The 15,131-nt window shown below is 46.8% G+C and overlaps 1 protein-coding gene across 5 annotated transcripts; it reads left to right on the top strand.

Annotated features, from left to right (window-relative positions):
- The first annotated feature begins 1,607 nt into the window (after positions 1 to 1,607).
- On the top strand, positions 1,608 to 14,696 carry Ddx24 (DEAD-box helicase 24). 5 transcript variants are annotated; one of them, XM_042692509.1, is made up of 10 exons: positions 1,625 to 1,696; positions 2,356 to 2,426; positions 3,321 to 4,061; positions 4,823 to 5,329; positions 7,531 to 7,684; positions 7,874 to 8,389; positions 9,246 to 9,321; positions 11,457 to 11,645; positions 12,745 to 12,874; positions 14,172 to 14,696. In XM_042692509.1, exons 3-10 carry the CDS (start codon positions 3,326 to 3,328, stop codon positions 14,432 to 14,434), a joined length of 2,571 nt encoding a protein of 856 aa, XP_042548443.1. In that variant the 5' UTR covers positions 1,625 to 1,696; positions 2,356 to 2,426; positions 3,321 to 3,325; the 3' UTR covers positions 14,435 to 14,696. The 5 variants fall into 5 exon arrangements, with proteins under 5 accessions (XP_042548444.1, XP_042548443.1, XP_042548447.1 ...); XM_042692510.1 differs by lacking the exon at positions 2,356 to 2,426 and having other exon boundaries at positions 1,608 to 1,696; XM_042692511.1 differs by lacking the exon at positions 2,356 to 2,426 and having other exon boundaries at positions 1,659 to 1,737; positions 3,317 to 4,061.
- The last annotated feature ends 435 nt before the right edge of the window (positions 14,697 to 15,131 follow it).

Genomic DNA, 15,131 nt, shown 5'->3' on the forward strand with positions numbered 1-15,131 from the left:
CCTTGCCTCCCTTACCAGTGTGCTCTGGACACTTTCTCTTCACTTGATCTTTCTCTTTCCTTTTTTTTCTCTATACCTCCACTGCCTCTTTCTGCTAAGGTCTCAATGCTTAAAGAGGTACACCTCTCTGCTGGTGCCTTTCAATAGCTAGGTTTACTTCTTTTCTATAGCCTGTACAATCCTCAATGATGCAGACTTCTTCACCCTACTGAGCATAGAAAGCCCAAGCCTCTTCCACCATCCTTGCTCACTCTTGATTGGGTATGTTGGATCAGGTCTGTCCAGGCAAGTAGCAGATGCAGGCCTGATAAGCTCAAGCACATCATTGCTCCCAGAGGCGCCAAAAGTGGAATCAACAACAGACAAAGCTCTCCTCCAACCCTATGATGAAAGCCCCAGGAGCTTCTCAGCTATTAATTGACCTGTCACTGCACTCATAGCTCAAGTGGGCACTCAGCATGTCTTTATTGAATGACTTATTTTGGAATAACTTTTTCCAATGATTGCCAACCCTTCTGTTACACATGTTATATGCAGGTGCTAGGGTCTGAAAAATCACAGGACTTTTTATATTCTCTGATAATCCACCCAGAGGGACATTTCCAGCAGCACACATTAAAATCTTTGTCCCCTCCCCCTTATCTTCAGCTTTGAGATTTAGTTCGAACTTGTCCAAAAAAAAAAAAAATGTTTTTCAACACCCACCTACATAATACTAGTATAATAGAGAGACGGTTAATTATTATGAAGTACAAAGCAGCAACTAAAAGTGAAGGAGACAGAATAGGGAGGGGGAAAAAGACCAGCTGAAGGCTCACATCTGTAATTCTAACTACCTGGGAGATGGAAGATCATAGTTCAAGGCCATCCTGGGCAAAAAGTCTGTGAGACACCACCTCAACCAATAATAACTGGGAATGTGTCCCTGTCATCCTACTTACAGAGAAAGCAAAAGCAGGAAGACCCCGGTGGATAAACAGGATATCCTATTAGGAAAATAACAAAAGCAGAAAAGGCTGGGGACATGGCTCAAGTAGTAGAGCAAAAAGTCATGAGTTCAAACCCTAGGACCACTAAAACAATTTAAAAAGGAAGGAAGGAAAAGAAAAAGGCCAATTTAAGAACAATATGTATTAGGTTAAAACAAAACCATATCAACAAAAATGCACTAGTATCACAACATGGATATCGTCATTGGAGCTATCCTCGTCTGTGTGTATCCTCTCGCGTACTGAAAGAAAGAACTTACAAACGTGACAGCCAAAGCTATAAAACTCTAAGAACCTCACAGCCTTGGACTTGGCAATGACCGGTTCGCGAAGCATCAGGCACACAGTAGGTTCTCAGTAACCGAGGTGCTGCTGAAGCAAAAGTGGAAGAACAACACAAGAAAACGCGTTCCTGGTGCACAGCAGTTCGGGATGGAGCCGGAATTGTGCCTAAATCCTAACGAACCCGGAAGCATTCCCACACCAAAGCCCCACACACGTCATCCCCCCCCCTCCCCCGCTCTACGCTTGCGCGGCAGAGGTCTGCAAGCCAGCCAATCAGGTGGCGATCTTTGCTCTGGCGGCGGGACTTCCTGCTGCAGCACGCACACGTAAGGTGGAAGCCCCGCCCCGGAACTGCGGTGGGCTCTGCAGCTGAGTCGCCACGGCGGAGTCGAGCGCGAGGAGGCGGCTGGCGAGTCCGCACGGTGAGGGCCCGCCCGGTGAGGCCTGGCGCGGTGAGGGCCGGGTCGAGACCGAGTCCAGCTCCGGAGATCCTGGGGCTCCTACCACGGGCTTTCCCCAGGGTGCTGGGTTCCCTGGGTTCCCTGGGCCTCCCTGGGAGGCCGCCGGTTCCGGGTACCTGGCCGAGCTGCGTGGCTGTGCCCCGCGTTCGGAGCTCCTCCCTGGGGCGTCCGAGCCCGCAAGCCTCACCTTTGACGGGGCGGGGGGTCTCGCGCCGTGCGGTACTTGAGGGGGGAGCGAGACCCTGGAGTGCCCGGCAGGTCGCGGGTCTTCGCGGCTTCGCCCGACCCCAGGGCCAGGCACCCGGACTCTCCCCCCCCCTCCGACCCCACCCGTGTCGTCTGTGCGCCCCGCCGGTCGGTGGTGGTGGGATTGTCAGTGGAAACAGATCTGTGCGCGTGCGCGGCGGGCCCCGCCCCCGCCCTCGTGCTGGGGGCGCCATGCTCCGGGAATTTGACGTGCGTCACTGGCTCCTTAGGCCCGAGAGCCCGGGGCTCATCCTCACCCCAGGATGCCCCCGGGGAAACTGAGGCCCCCGACACCCTCGCGCACACCCACACCCGGAACCCGGCACGCGGCGCGTCCAGATATGAACCGACGTTTATCTTTGGTTTTTCTGCAGAATCGATTCTTGTCTGCTCCAAAAACAGGAGAGCCCGGATCGAGTTCCACCCAAACGAGTTGTGCTCCAAGGTTCTTTTAAATGACTTAAAATGGAATGACAAAAGTCGGATGGGTTTTTAACAACCATTTGGCAAAGGCCATATCATGATGGAACCAGGCATTTGTCTTCTTAAGAGGGAAGCTCAATGCATCTTATTTCTTATTTTTAAGTGATCTTTAAGTAGTTGTACGAAGGGGTTTTGATTCTACAAATCTATGTTCCATGCATCTTGGTCAGTGTTCTTCCATCATTCTCCCCCATCTCTTCTAATTCCACCCATTCCCTCAAGTTAACCTGGTTCCATTTTCACATATGTATAATGACTGTATTTGTCCACCTTTCTTCTCTCCATTTGCCTATCCTTCTCCCCTTGACACCCCTCCCCCCCCAAAAAAGTTTCAGTTTTCTGGTATTCATTTGGTGAGATTGTTCCTTAGTTGTTTAAAGGAGTTACACCAGGAATCTTCCTGAGTAAACTATAGTCAATTTGTTTATGTATAGATGCATCTATACATAACTTTTTTTTAATAACTTGGATCTAATGTCCACATGTAGTGCACTTTTAATGAAGAATACCCCAAATCCCTAACATACAAGCAAAAAACACATCTCAGATCTTCATTCTCTGCAGTGTGACCTCTGTATGGCAAGCCTCATTTGCCCTACTTTTCATAGTTTAAATTACTTGCATAAGCCATAAAAATCCATATTATCACATCCCTCCCCCTTTTAAAGAGCAAAACAAGCTTCAGAGCCGAGTAAGAAGCCCTGTTCAAGGCCACACATACACACACATTAATGTTGGATCTGGAATCTGCGTTTAGTTCCTAATGCTTAATAGGTTGCTTAGAGAATACCTGTTGCCCCTGAACACTATTCTTTTACATCACCACCTAAAGGAACATTGTTTTTCTTCTTTCCAGCAACCATGAAGTTGAAGGAGACAAAATCAAGGCATAAACCACCAAGTCGTGACAAATTTCAGACAAAGGGCATCAAAGTTGTAGGAAAATGGAAGCAGGTGGAGATCGATCCAAATGTATTTGCAGATGGACAGATGGATGATTTGGTGTGCTTTGAGGAATTGACAGATTACCAGTTGGTCTCCTCTGGCAAGAATCCTTCTGGTCTGTTTTCTGAGCAGTCTCCCAAGAAGAGAAAGGCACAAGCTATTTCAGAGGAGGAGGAGGAGGAGGAGGAGGAAGAGGGAGGAGAGTCTAGCAGTCCAAAGAAAAAGATGAAATTGAAGAAGCATAAAGATGGACTGGTTACCGAAGGAACCACTGCTCAGAAAGAGTTGGAAATCAAAGATGCTGGGCCAGAGCCCCAGGGAGAAGATATTGTTTGTTCTGATCCAAAGGTAGAGGAGATGGTATCAGACAGCCTAGTACAGACTGTTCCAAAGAAGAAGAAAAGCAAAGGGAAAAAAAAATTACAGCCTTCTCAAAGCACTGTCCCTAAGGTGCCCAAAACAGCAAAGACGTGGATGCCTGAAGTGCACGACCAGAAGGCCGATGTTTCAGCTTGGAAGGACCTGTTTGTGCCCAAACCTGTTCTCCGAGCACTTAGCTTTCTAGGCTTCTCTGCGCCAACACCAATTCAGGCTCTGACCTTGGCACCTGCCATTCGTGACAAACTGGACATCCTTGGTGCTGCTGAGACAGGTAAGGGAAGATCTGGCCAGGGCAGGAAAGCTGATTTGAGTCTAGAGCTGCTAGTAGGCTGGAAGATTGGGGGAGGGAGGACTGTTAGCATACCCACAAAAACAATAGTGAATAAAAGTGTTGAGAGGTCAGCCATCTCTGGTCTGAAATTTGCCCCTTCTTGATTATGGTACTCAATTTTCTCTATGAATTCCTATAAAATGAAGATAAAATCACCATGTCTTGTTGCAAAGGGTAAATGCTAAAGTTTATACAGTACGTTATAAGTATTAGGCAAATGGTATTCCCCCCCCCTCCCCCCCCCCCCCCCCCCCCCGTTCTTTAGCCTTTTCTAAATAAGGCTCAGATCAGTCTGCTGAAGAGAGAGAGATCTTCACTCGTGTAGTAAGGAAAAAATTGTCTTTAATCTCAAGAAGTTGTCCAGACTTAAAAAGAGTTGCTATGGTAGTTGATGAGTTTCTTCTCATTGGAAGATTTGAGCGTGCTGAATAGTCACCAGAAAACATACAGCCTTGTTTTTCCTCCTTTATTGGTTTCATTATCTGGGTATCACAGTCATCACTGATATCCTCAGGTATTAAACTTCTTGGGCTGGCCTAATTATTTTCTCTGGCAGCCTGGCCTGGAGGAACTTGTGTAGAGTAGAAGGACTGGTCAAGTGATTTATGACTTATTTTATTGTTCGTTATTCTGTGGGAAAAATAAACTGCACACAAAAGTATGCACATCTTTTGACTGACATGTTTTGTTTTACTTGTAAGGAAGTGGGAAAACGCTTGCCTTTGCCATTCCAATGATTCATGCAGTGTTACAGTGGCATAAGGGAAAGGCTATACCCATCTCATGTAACACTGGAGTGCCATCAGGAGAGATGAAGACTGAGGCTGGAATCGAAGCTGGTACATTGCCTGATGAGACTGGAACTCAGATTGAAGACCCGCTCAGTGAGGCTGGAGCTAAGGCCAGAGCCAAGATTGGTGCCTCTGTCTCAGACCAGGAAGTGGTCTTCCGTAATGATGATGATGATGATGATGATGCTGGTGAAGGGCCTTCTTCTCTGATCAAGGAGGAGCCTGCCCCCAAACAGAAGGAGAATGAAGAGAAGCTTGATGAAGAACAGACTGGAGAATTAAATCGGGAGTTGGATGACAACTCTGGTACCTGCAAAGTTCGTCCACAGCGTCCTTTGCTTGGACTGGTTCTAACTCCCACTCGAGAGCTGGCTGTTCAGGTCAAACAACATATTGATGCTGTGGCTAAGTTTACAGGTGAGGTTTAGTTGTGCTTAATACTTCCTAAGCAAATTTTAAATGTGAGGTAGTCCAGATGGCTCCTGTTGTCTGGGGAATCCATCCTCAACTGCCATAGAATTAAGCCTTCCTTTTGCTTTTCCTTCTCTCCCATCAATTAAATGTAGTTGTCTGGTTCATTTTGTGTATTTGGATAACTATATAATCATTCACTTACATGGTTACTGGTAGGGTTATTTGCTTATGTTCCAGTCACCAACCAATTAGGTTTTCAACTGTTTTGTTGCCAAGGGTTAGTGTTTTCCTATTGATTTGCTTATAGTGAGTTGCTGGTAAGAGGCACTTAAAGACATTGAGGGAGGAAGGGGGCAAAGCTCTGTCCAGTCTAACTTTTTGTCTTCTGCAACACCTAGCACAGGAGGTAACATCAGTAAATGTCCAGTTAAGACTTTAATAAAATTTTGTGATGACCATAGGTGATAGTATTGAGAGTAATAAATAAGAAAAGAGGGATAGAGGGGATGAGGGACAAAGATGAAAGATCTGAGTCTAATTAAGGTGAAAGAATTTCACAGCCAGGAGCTGGTGGCTCATGCCTGTAATCCTAGCTACTCAGGAGGCTGAGATCTGAGGAGCATTGTTCGAAACCAGCCCTGGTAAGATAGTCTGTGAGACTCTTTTTTTTTTTTTTTTTTTGAGGTCAGGTCGTGGAGCCTGAACTCTGGGCCTGGGCGCTGTCCCTCAGCTCTTCAGCTCAAGGCTAGTGCTCTACCACTTGAGCCACAGCGCTACTTCCGGCTTTTTTTTTTTTTTTTTTTGCTTATGTGGTGCTGAGGAATCGAACCCAGGGCCTCATGCATGCAAGGCAAGCGCTCTACCACTGAGCCAACTTCCCAGCCCGTCTGTGAGACTCTTATCCCCAATTAACCAGCAGAAAACTGGAAGTGGAGCTGTGGCTATATGCTAATAAGGATTCTTCTTACACCTGTCTTGGGGCATGAACTCGGGCTGAGTGCTCTCCCTGAGATTTTTTTTTTGCTCAAAGATAGCATTCTACTACTTATCACAGCTCCATTTCCAGCTTTTTGGTGGTTAGGTAGAGATAAGAGTCTCATGGATTTTTCCTGCCCAGGCTGGCTTCAAACCATAGTCCCCAGATCTCAGCCTCCTGAATAGCTAGGATTACAGGCGTGAGCCACTGTAATCCTTTTTTTTTTTTTTAAGAATCAAGTCCTATAAAAAGTAATTTGAGTTGAATGTAGTGGCCCACATCTATAATCGCAGCACTGGGAAGACTGAGACAGGAGAATTGAAAGTTCAAGGGTACCTTGGGTTACATAACATTACTGTCTCAAAAAGGAGAGGGGGAGGAAGAAAACTCGAGTACTGTTTTCTCAGTTCTTCCAAAGAGGCTAAAGCCCTAGACACATAGGGGATTAATTTACTGGATATAATTGGTGCTTGGGGTAGAGATTAACAACTGCCGGGTTTTGTAAATAAAGTTTCATTGGAAACTATCTTCACCGATGGCTACATATCACCTGTGAGTGCTTATTACTTCTATGTCTGCTTTTTTACTACAATCAAAGAGTGGAGGTCAGTAATGTTTGCTAGTGAGCTTTGAAGGAAAAAATAGCTGAACCCTGCCTTAAGGTAAGAACTTAGTTTTCTCGGAATTCCTTAGAGGCAGAGTGCTCAACGTAATTTTAATTTTATACTAATAAAAGCAGCATTTAATTACCAAGATCTTAGTGAAGTCACTTTGCTTTACCTGTATGATACTACAGGTGATTACTGAGAGAAGTCCTCTACTAGGGAGAAAAACAATCCTGGGTACTAGAAGAGCTTCAGATTCCTTCCAGTTGAGGAGCTGAGAAGGGTTTCCTAGCAGTTATGTTATAGCTGCAGCTAACTTACTTCCTTCTCTGCATTGTAGTGCATGGACCACTGCTCATGTTTCCCAGAGCTTTAGAGGTAAGCATGACTGGGTTCAAGTTCAGCCTTTCTGATGTAATTGGAAAGAAGAGTAGAAAGAAATGAGGCTGGAGGAGTAAACAGGGTCCAAACCACAGAGTTTTGGTAAGCCATGTAGGAGTGGGTTGAGCAGTCAGTCCAAGCCAGTCTTTCAGCACTCTCCTGGAGCAAGTAGCACATTAACCATGTAAGAAAATAAGTAGCCAGACTGAACAACAGTGACCCTTATGTTTTCTGTCCCACAGGAATTAAAACGGCTATTTTGGTTGGTGGGATGTCCACACAGAAACAGCAGCGCATGCTGAACCGCCACCCCGAGATAGTGGTTGCCACTCCAGGCCGGCTGTGGGAGCTAATTAAAGAAAAGCACTCCCATTTGAGCAACCTCCGGCAGCTGAGGTGAGAGATGAAAACTCTCCCCCTCTCTCTCCACTTTTAGCGACTCTGAGGGAGAATAGTTGAGGCACAGTGTGATGGAGTGGTTACTGCATATCATGTGGATGGATGAGTGCATTTAGTTGGTGGAAGGAGTGTATATGGTTCCCCTTAGCTGCCATTAGCCTAAGACGTGTCTGTCTATATCTGTAGGTGCCTGGTAGTGGATGAGGCTGACCGGATGGTTGAAAAAGGCCACTTTGCGGAGCTCTCCCAGCTGCTAGAGATGCTTAACGACTCCCAGTACAACCCAAAGAGACAGACGCTTATTTTTTCGGCCACACTGACCCTGGTGCATCAAGCTCCTGCTCGAATCCTGCATAAGAAGCACATAAAGAAAATAGACAAAACTGCCAAACTTGACCTTCTCGTGCAGAAAATTGGTCTGAGGGGCAAGCCAAAAGTCATTGACCTCACAAGAAATGAGGGAACAGTGGAGACACTGACAGAGACCAAGATCCATTGTGAGGCAGATGAGAAAGATTTCTACCTGTATTACTTTCTCATGCAGTATCCTGGCCGCAGCTTGGTGTTTGCCAACAGCATCTCCTGTATCAAACGCCTCTCTGGGCTCCTCAAGGTCCTGGATATCATGCCGCTGACCCTACATGCTTGCATGCACCAGAAGCAGAGGCTCAGAAACCTGGAGCAGTTTGCCCGTTTGGAAGAGTAAGTCAGCCATATCCCAGAGTCCTGGCCTCTAGCCCCAGCATTGCAGGGGGGGAGGGAAGGGGGGGCTAGGATGAAGGGGAATAAATGGTAGGAAGCTCTCTTGTACCACAGAGCCCTTTTCAGCAAAAGTCTTCTTGTATTTATTAAGCACAGTATTTGGAATCCAAAGCCCTGTGATACATGATCACATCCATGCACTTCAAACATCTTAAGTTCTGGTTAAGATCAAGTCCTGAGTCCTTCCTAGCTGGAAGTAACTTGTCTTGTTTAACTTCATTTTCTTGTAGTTGGGTTAATACTAGAAGCTCCCTGAAAGGATTATATGGATAAAGTGATTGAGAATTCATGCAAGTGTTTAGAATGGTCTCTGGCACATAGTATGAGCAATAAGTCTGTCAGACTCCAGAGAACCATGCATGCTGTTTTCCCATCTGCCTTTGAGTTAAACTGATACTCAAGGAGCAGGGTGCACATTGTTTGAGGAGGGATAAGGAAGTCTGTGTGACTGGACGGAATTAGTGGGAAGGTGCTAGGAGATGAGGCCACCGACCCAACGCACAGATGGTTTCATTTAATTTTCTGAATGCCCTTCTTTCTGTCATTGTAGAGAATGGCACATTGGTTTGTGTCAGTGAGACACAGGTTTGGATCTTGACTTCATACCTAAAAGGCTTGTACTAACTTGGAAGTTCATCTTCTGAGCCTTGATTTCTTAATTTACAAAAGGGAGATTCTAGTATTTTTCCATAGGGTGGTTGTTAAGGATGGTAGTGTTGAGAGTGCTAGCAGGTGGGGAGAATTTGACTAATGATTATTGCTTATAATTATGGATTTCTGTCTGTCTCTGCGACAGCTGTGTTCTTTTGGCAACAGATGTCGCTGCTCGGGGTCTGGATATTCCTAAAGTCCAGCATGTCATCCACTACCAGGTAGGGCCATAAAGGCATCTTTCTACATTGACTATGGGGCGTTTTTAAAGCATCGGTTGGGAGAGGGAGGAGCAATTATTGGTCTGTAGCTCTCTGAAACAGCTATCAACTGTCATCTAGTGCTCACTGCTGCCACTTCTGGAACACAAATGAGATCTAGTCTAGAAAAGATTGCTTGTCATTATCCAATGTCAGGTAGCCCTCTTCTCCAAGCTACTTTATCATTGGGTCTTAGATTTTTCTTAAGATGGGTAATAAGTATGTGCTATAGTCTGTTTTCTGTTGCTCTAATATAAAAGATCTAGGATTGGTTTTGGCTCTTAACAATGCATGCTGCAGAGTCCAGGAGCATGTTATTCATACATGCTCAGCTTCTGTGGGAATCTCAGGGTGGAAAAGCAAGCAGGTGGCAGGTGTAGAAGTTGAGCATAAGGCAGGCATAGGAAACATAGATTGATGCTTACAACAGTACTTTCTCATGGTAACCAGTCACTCAATAGCAGGAAATCACTCCCTTGAGACAGCCTGATCCCAAATACTTCCTGCTAAGCCTCACCTTCCGGCACTCTGAGGAATTAATCGTCATCGTGAGTTTCAGTGGGGACAAACCATATTCAAACCATAGTGTAAGAGCTTATCCTGGCACCAAGAATTAGAATGGGGTTAGTTAAGACCTCCCTTGGCTTAAATTCCAGCCATGTAACTTGGTGAAGCTATTTATCACTGTACCTCAATTTTATCATTTGCCAAATGGCAGTTGTTATACTTGAGGTCCTTTGTAAGGCAAAATAAGTTAATGTGAAGGACTTAAGAAGTCACTTGGCACATCATGAGCACTAAATGTTTAGTGGCAGTAACATTAGTATGTGCACCTAGTGAACGTCTATCTGCACATACTTGTGTCAGGGTATGGGCTCTGGAGTCAGCCTGCCAGGGTTTGAACCTCAGCCTGATGCCACAGTTGTCTTACTTGGGGAAGGTTATTTAGCACTTCTGTTTCAGTGTCATTGTAAATTGAGAATAATAATGCCACCTGCCTCATAGGATTGTCATGACAACTAAGTTGAGCTGATGGTCAAGCATCTGAGTAAAGGGTGGCTATTACAACATTTGAAGGTGGGGGAGAAGGGAGATGACTATGGACATAAAGCAGAATGTACTAGAAAGTTTAAAAAAAAAAGTGTAATAAGAGAGAAAGGCTGAGAGGAAGGATTTGGACATGCAGAGGGATGAAAGAGGTTGGACCTGTGCATATGTGGGCCTGTAGTAGTTGAGTGGTTCCTGGGGCCAGGTCACTGAAGGTCCCCAGCGTCAGGGCCAGGAGCTAGATCTTCATTCTGACACTGAACAATGGCAAGTAGATCCCATTTCTAGAACTGTGGTGAGGAGTTGATAGTAGCTGTTCAGGGTGTTGTGTTGAAAAAAGATACTGGGCTGTTACCTGGTTCCGGTGGAGGGGCTGCCGTGTGCCTCAGGAGCAGAGGAGGAGGGCATCAGCACCCATGCACTGGTATATCTAGTAGCAATTGGGTTGGATGCAGTATAGCCCAGGGGCAGCATGCTGGCTCATTTTAACTTCTTCACTTCAAATTCTGCCTCCACCATTTCATTGGGTACCCCAGGGGGAATCATTTGTCCTGTGTTTTAGTGTCTGGTCTATAAAATGAAGATGAAGTATTTGTTTTATATTGTTGTGAAGAATGCCGAATACTTAGAATTGCCTGGCCTAATACAGTCACTCAGTAACTACTGGATATGAGTACCATCAGCGGTCACCTCTGCGAAGTTTGTGAAGAGTCTGAATTTTCTTCAGCTAGGGATTATTACCATCACAGCTGAGAATCCGGACAACACTGGTGTCAGGGGAAGTGTGAGTGGTGAGGGCTCAAGATCAGATAAGAAATGACTGACCAGGTGGAGCCAGGCCAAGGGGAGGGCCGTTAGAAGGGTAGAGCATACACAGTGATGGGATTAGGGGACAAGGACAGCTGGGTCCACTGACCTACTGCCTAGCCAGCAGGGAGGAGGCTTTGGATTGGGAATGTGGCCATGAGAGGAAGAGGAGTGTCTGCAGCCAGCCCTCACGGCAGCACCATCACCCAGCCGCGTGCTGATCCCAGTTCTTGATTTGACAGGTCCCTCGCACTTCAGAGATTTATATCCATCGAAGTGGTCGAACTGCTCGGGCCACCCGTGAAGGCCTCAGTCTGATGCTGATTGGGCCTGAGGATGTGATCAACTTTAAGAAGATTTATAAAACGCTCAAGAAAGACGAGGACATCCCACTTTTCCCTGTGCAGACAAAGTATATGGATATAGTGAAGGTGAGAGCCCAGCCCTGGTGCTGGGCGGGGGGGTGGGGGGGTGCGGCAGGGTGGAACTCTGGGTTCCCTCAGAGCTTCTTGTGATGATGCCCAGCAGCCACCCCAGGAAACTTGACAGCAAGACTTGTGAAAAGGCTGCAAGGGTCAGGACGGAGAAATGAGGGGAGTGACCAAAAGTGTGACACATTTTCTTCTCTCATCCATAGCTATTATTTAGTTGTCTGCCCTTAAAGTCTCCATATCCCTGCCTCTCACCCCTCTGGACATTGCAGTGAGCATGCTAGCTGCACCTGAGGGCAGCAAGGGAGTTGGTTCTCAGATAGATACTAAAGGTCTGGTACATTCTCAAGCAACAGAGCCAGCGCATCCCAGCTTTGATGTCTATTTTAACTGAGTGGGTATTCACTGTGAGTGCTCCTTATGATGTACCATAGTGTATCGGATGCCAGAGTGGGGTAGTCCCCTTCCCAGAGGTTCACCCACTTCTGAGACAGCCCAGTCCATGGGAAAGTTCAGGCACTAGTGGAGCATTGTCGTGGGAGAATAGGTTTCATCCTGCAGCAGAAATATGGAGAGGCAGAGAGCAGATGGAGTTCCAGAAATTATGGGAAGAGCTTCTGTGTCCTTGTCCCATGTCATCATTCATGGGGAGCAGGGGTGGACAGAGAGCAAGAGATGTCCTGTTACTGAAGTCTAACGTCAGAACCCATGATGGTGGGAGTTAAGGAAACCAGATATGTCATCTGGAGTTTTCCTTGGTTTCACTGTGGGCCACCTGTAGGTTGGCAGTCATGCTGGGACAGGCTTGAAGAGGTCTAGTTTATTGTTGAGAAGGCTGTCTTGTGATTATGTGTATGCACATGTGTGTACATAATTGCCCAAATAAGTGCATTTCATCGGAAGTGAGCTGCATCTCAACACTTTTTTAAAAATAATGGGGGTTCAAGGCATGGCTCAGTAGAGTACTACTCGATGAGCAAAAGCAGCACGTACTGAGTTTGAGTCCTGGTCTCTGACCTGAAAGAAAAGAAACAAAAACATAACTTTGGTGAGGTCTGAGCCCCCTGTTAGACAAATATTTTTTGTTACTGCCCCTCAGGAGCGAATCCGTTTAGCTCGGCAGATTGAGAAAGCTGAGTATCGAAACTTCCAGGCCTGTCTGCACAACTCTTGGCTTGAGCAGGCAGCAGCTGCCCTGGAGATTGAGCTGGAAGAAGACATGTACAAAGGTAAGGCCTTGGGTTGGTGGGGGGCCTAAGGGACGTACATTTCGCTTTTCTTGTTTTCCCTTTCAACTTCTGCCTAGTTGGAGCCATCTAAACTTCCGTGGTCCTGTCAGAATCAGCAAGGAGCCCTTTCCTTCTTGCGTCACAGCCCCTAGTCCTGGATTAGCCTCGATGAACCCAGTGCCCTTAATTCCTAATGTCCTAGACTCCTAATGGCTTGTCTGCCAAGCCCTCTGCTGCCTGTGCTTCATAGGGATTGCCGTGGAGCCTAGCACAGGGAGAGCACAGGCTCTCCTCTGGCCACACAGCTATGTTTGGTTCCCCTACTCCCTTAACTGAGCCATGTTATTTAACTTCCCTGTTGTGCCCATTTATTTCCTCATTGGTAACATGGAGCTAATAGGGTGGTAGTGAAGATTAGAGTAGAAACGTCCAACAGTGCCTGGCAATAGCAGGTGCGTGATACATTTTAAGTGGTTATTTAGTATGAGTTCCTACTACACCTGCCTTCCATGCCAGCAGAGCATCTCGTTTGATCTCTGCAGTTTCATGAGGTAGCAGTTATTACCCTTTCACAGATAGGAACTAGATGCTCAGAGTGACGGACTTGTGCATGGACCAGCTGCATCAGCTTAGACCAGTAGTCTGAGCCCTACTTTTCTGTGAGGTTCGTGTCCCTGCTTAGGCTGGAAGTGAGAGCTCTACATCTGGAATTGGTGACACCAAAGTGAGAGCCAGCACTCTTCCCACCAGCAATGCACCTCAGCCAAAGTGTTCATATGTCTGTGCCAAAGTCAACACAATCCTTTGGAGCCAAAGCAGTGGCTTGATGACTGGGCTAGTCCTCCTAGCTCTGGCCAATGGAGGCCCTGACTCTTCCTGAAGATAGCTGGGTAGAGCCTGCACATCTGCGTGTAGTCACAGCTCTTGACTGCAGCTCAGGGTAGACAGGTTGCAAGGAAGTAGCCTCTGTCTCCTGAGAGATTTGCGGCTATCAGGTCACCAGATAGCAAGTGAGTATAGGAAGTCAGAAAATTATCTTCTCTCAGGAGACTTGGGTTGTTTCCTTGGTTTGACAGCTAGCTAGCAATATCCTCTTAGGGGACTTCTAATGCTGAGTTGGCTTACCTGTAAACAGAATAATTCTTTGAGGGTTTTCATGGGGAATAAAGGAAAGTGTTCCTACATATCCTTCCTGCATGATTAGAAAGTACAGTTCCTGTCAAGCTAGCTAGCGCAAAGGAAGCAAGATGTTCCACATTCCAGAATAAATAGGGTCTTATTTGTATTGTGTCTCAAGGAGGAAAAGCTGACCTGCAGGAAGAGCGTCGGCGACAAAAGCAGATGAAGGTCCTGAAGAAGGAGCTGCGCCACCTGCTTGCCCAGCCATTGTTCAAAGAGGACCTGAGGACCAAGTACCCCACTCAGTCTGGCCGGCTGCCCCAGCTCATGGTTGCCCCAAGGAAAGGCGAGTCTGCTTTAAGATGCCTCTCCAAACAGAGAAAGAAGCAGCCAAAGGGCCGGCAGCAAGAGTCACCACAGCCAAGTACCAGTGCAAGTTAACTGTTCCCGCTCAGTGTTTGGTGCCTGCTCAGTGGTGTCTGTTCTCTGGTTCTGTGTAAATACTTCCCACCTTGCGGTTCACTCGACCATCACCTGTTAGAAAAATCTCCCACTCTTCCACCCCTAGCAGGCGGGTCCTCAGCAGGACTTGTGATGTTGTCAAGAATTCTGTTCAGCAGCTTAATCTGTCTGTGTTCCAGTGTTTACACGCTTTTTGTGTATTCTGCTTGACTTGCTGAATTAAAACCTATGTTGAGAGGCAGAGCGTCACCCTGATATTTGTAACCTGGGGGGGGAGGGGTACTGGCCTTGTCATCAGTTTAGGAACCCCCTTGAGCCAGCACAATGCTGGTCCCTTGAGAAGGTGGGAATCATGTCCACTGCTTCTGACTTGAGGTCACCACACATTGCTGCTAGATCTTTAGCGAGCGTGCCCTTCCCAGTAGCAGCTCATTTGCTCATCCCACCCTGCTGGGCTGTCTGAGCCACGCTAGGAAGGGGGCAGGGGAACAGGATGTCAACCCTGAGCTTCCTTCACATCATAGAGCTAGCCTGTAACTCCTGTCAGGAGTGGGAGGCCTTTGGATCTGGCTCTGGCCCAGGCCCTGTCTGTACTCCCCTCTGACAGAATGGCCTCATGCTAACAATTTTACATACAGCCTTCTGTCCCTTTTTGCAAATAAGCTTTTCCCTCAGC

This window comes from Dipodomys spectabilis, unplaced genomic scaffold (genome assembly GCF_019054845.1).
Source record: "Dipodomys spectabilis isolate Male_0828 unplaced genomic scaffold, ASM1905484v1 ptg000157l, whole genome shotgun sequence".
NCBI classification, from domain to species: domain Eukaryota; kingdom Metazoa; phylum Chordata; class Mammalia; order Rodentia; family Heteromyidae; genus Dipodomys; species Dipodomys spectabilis.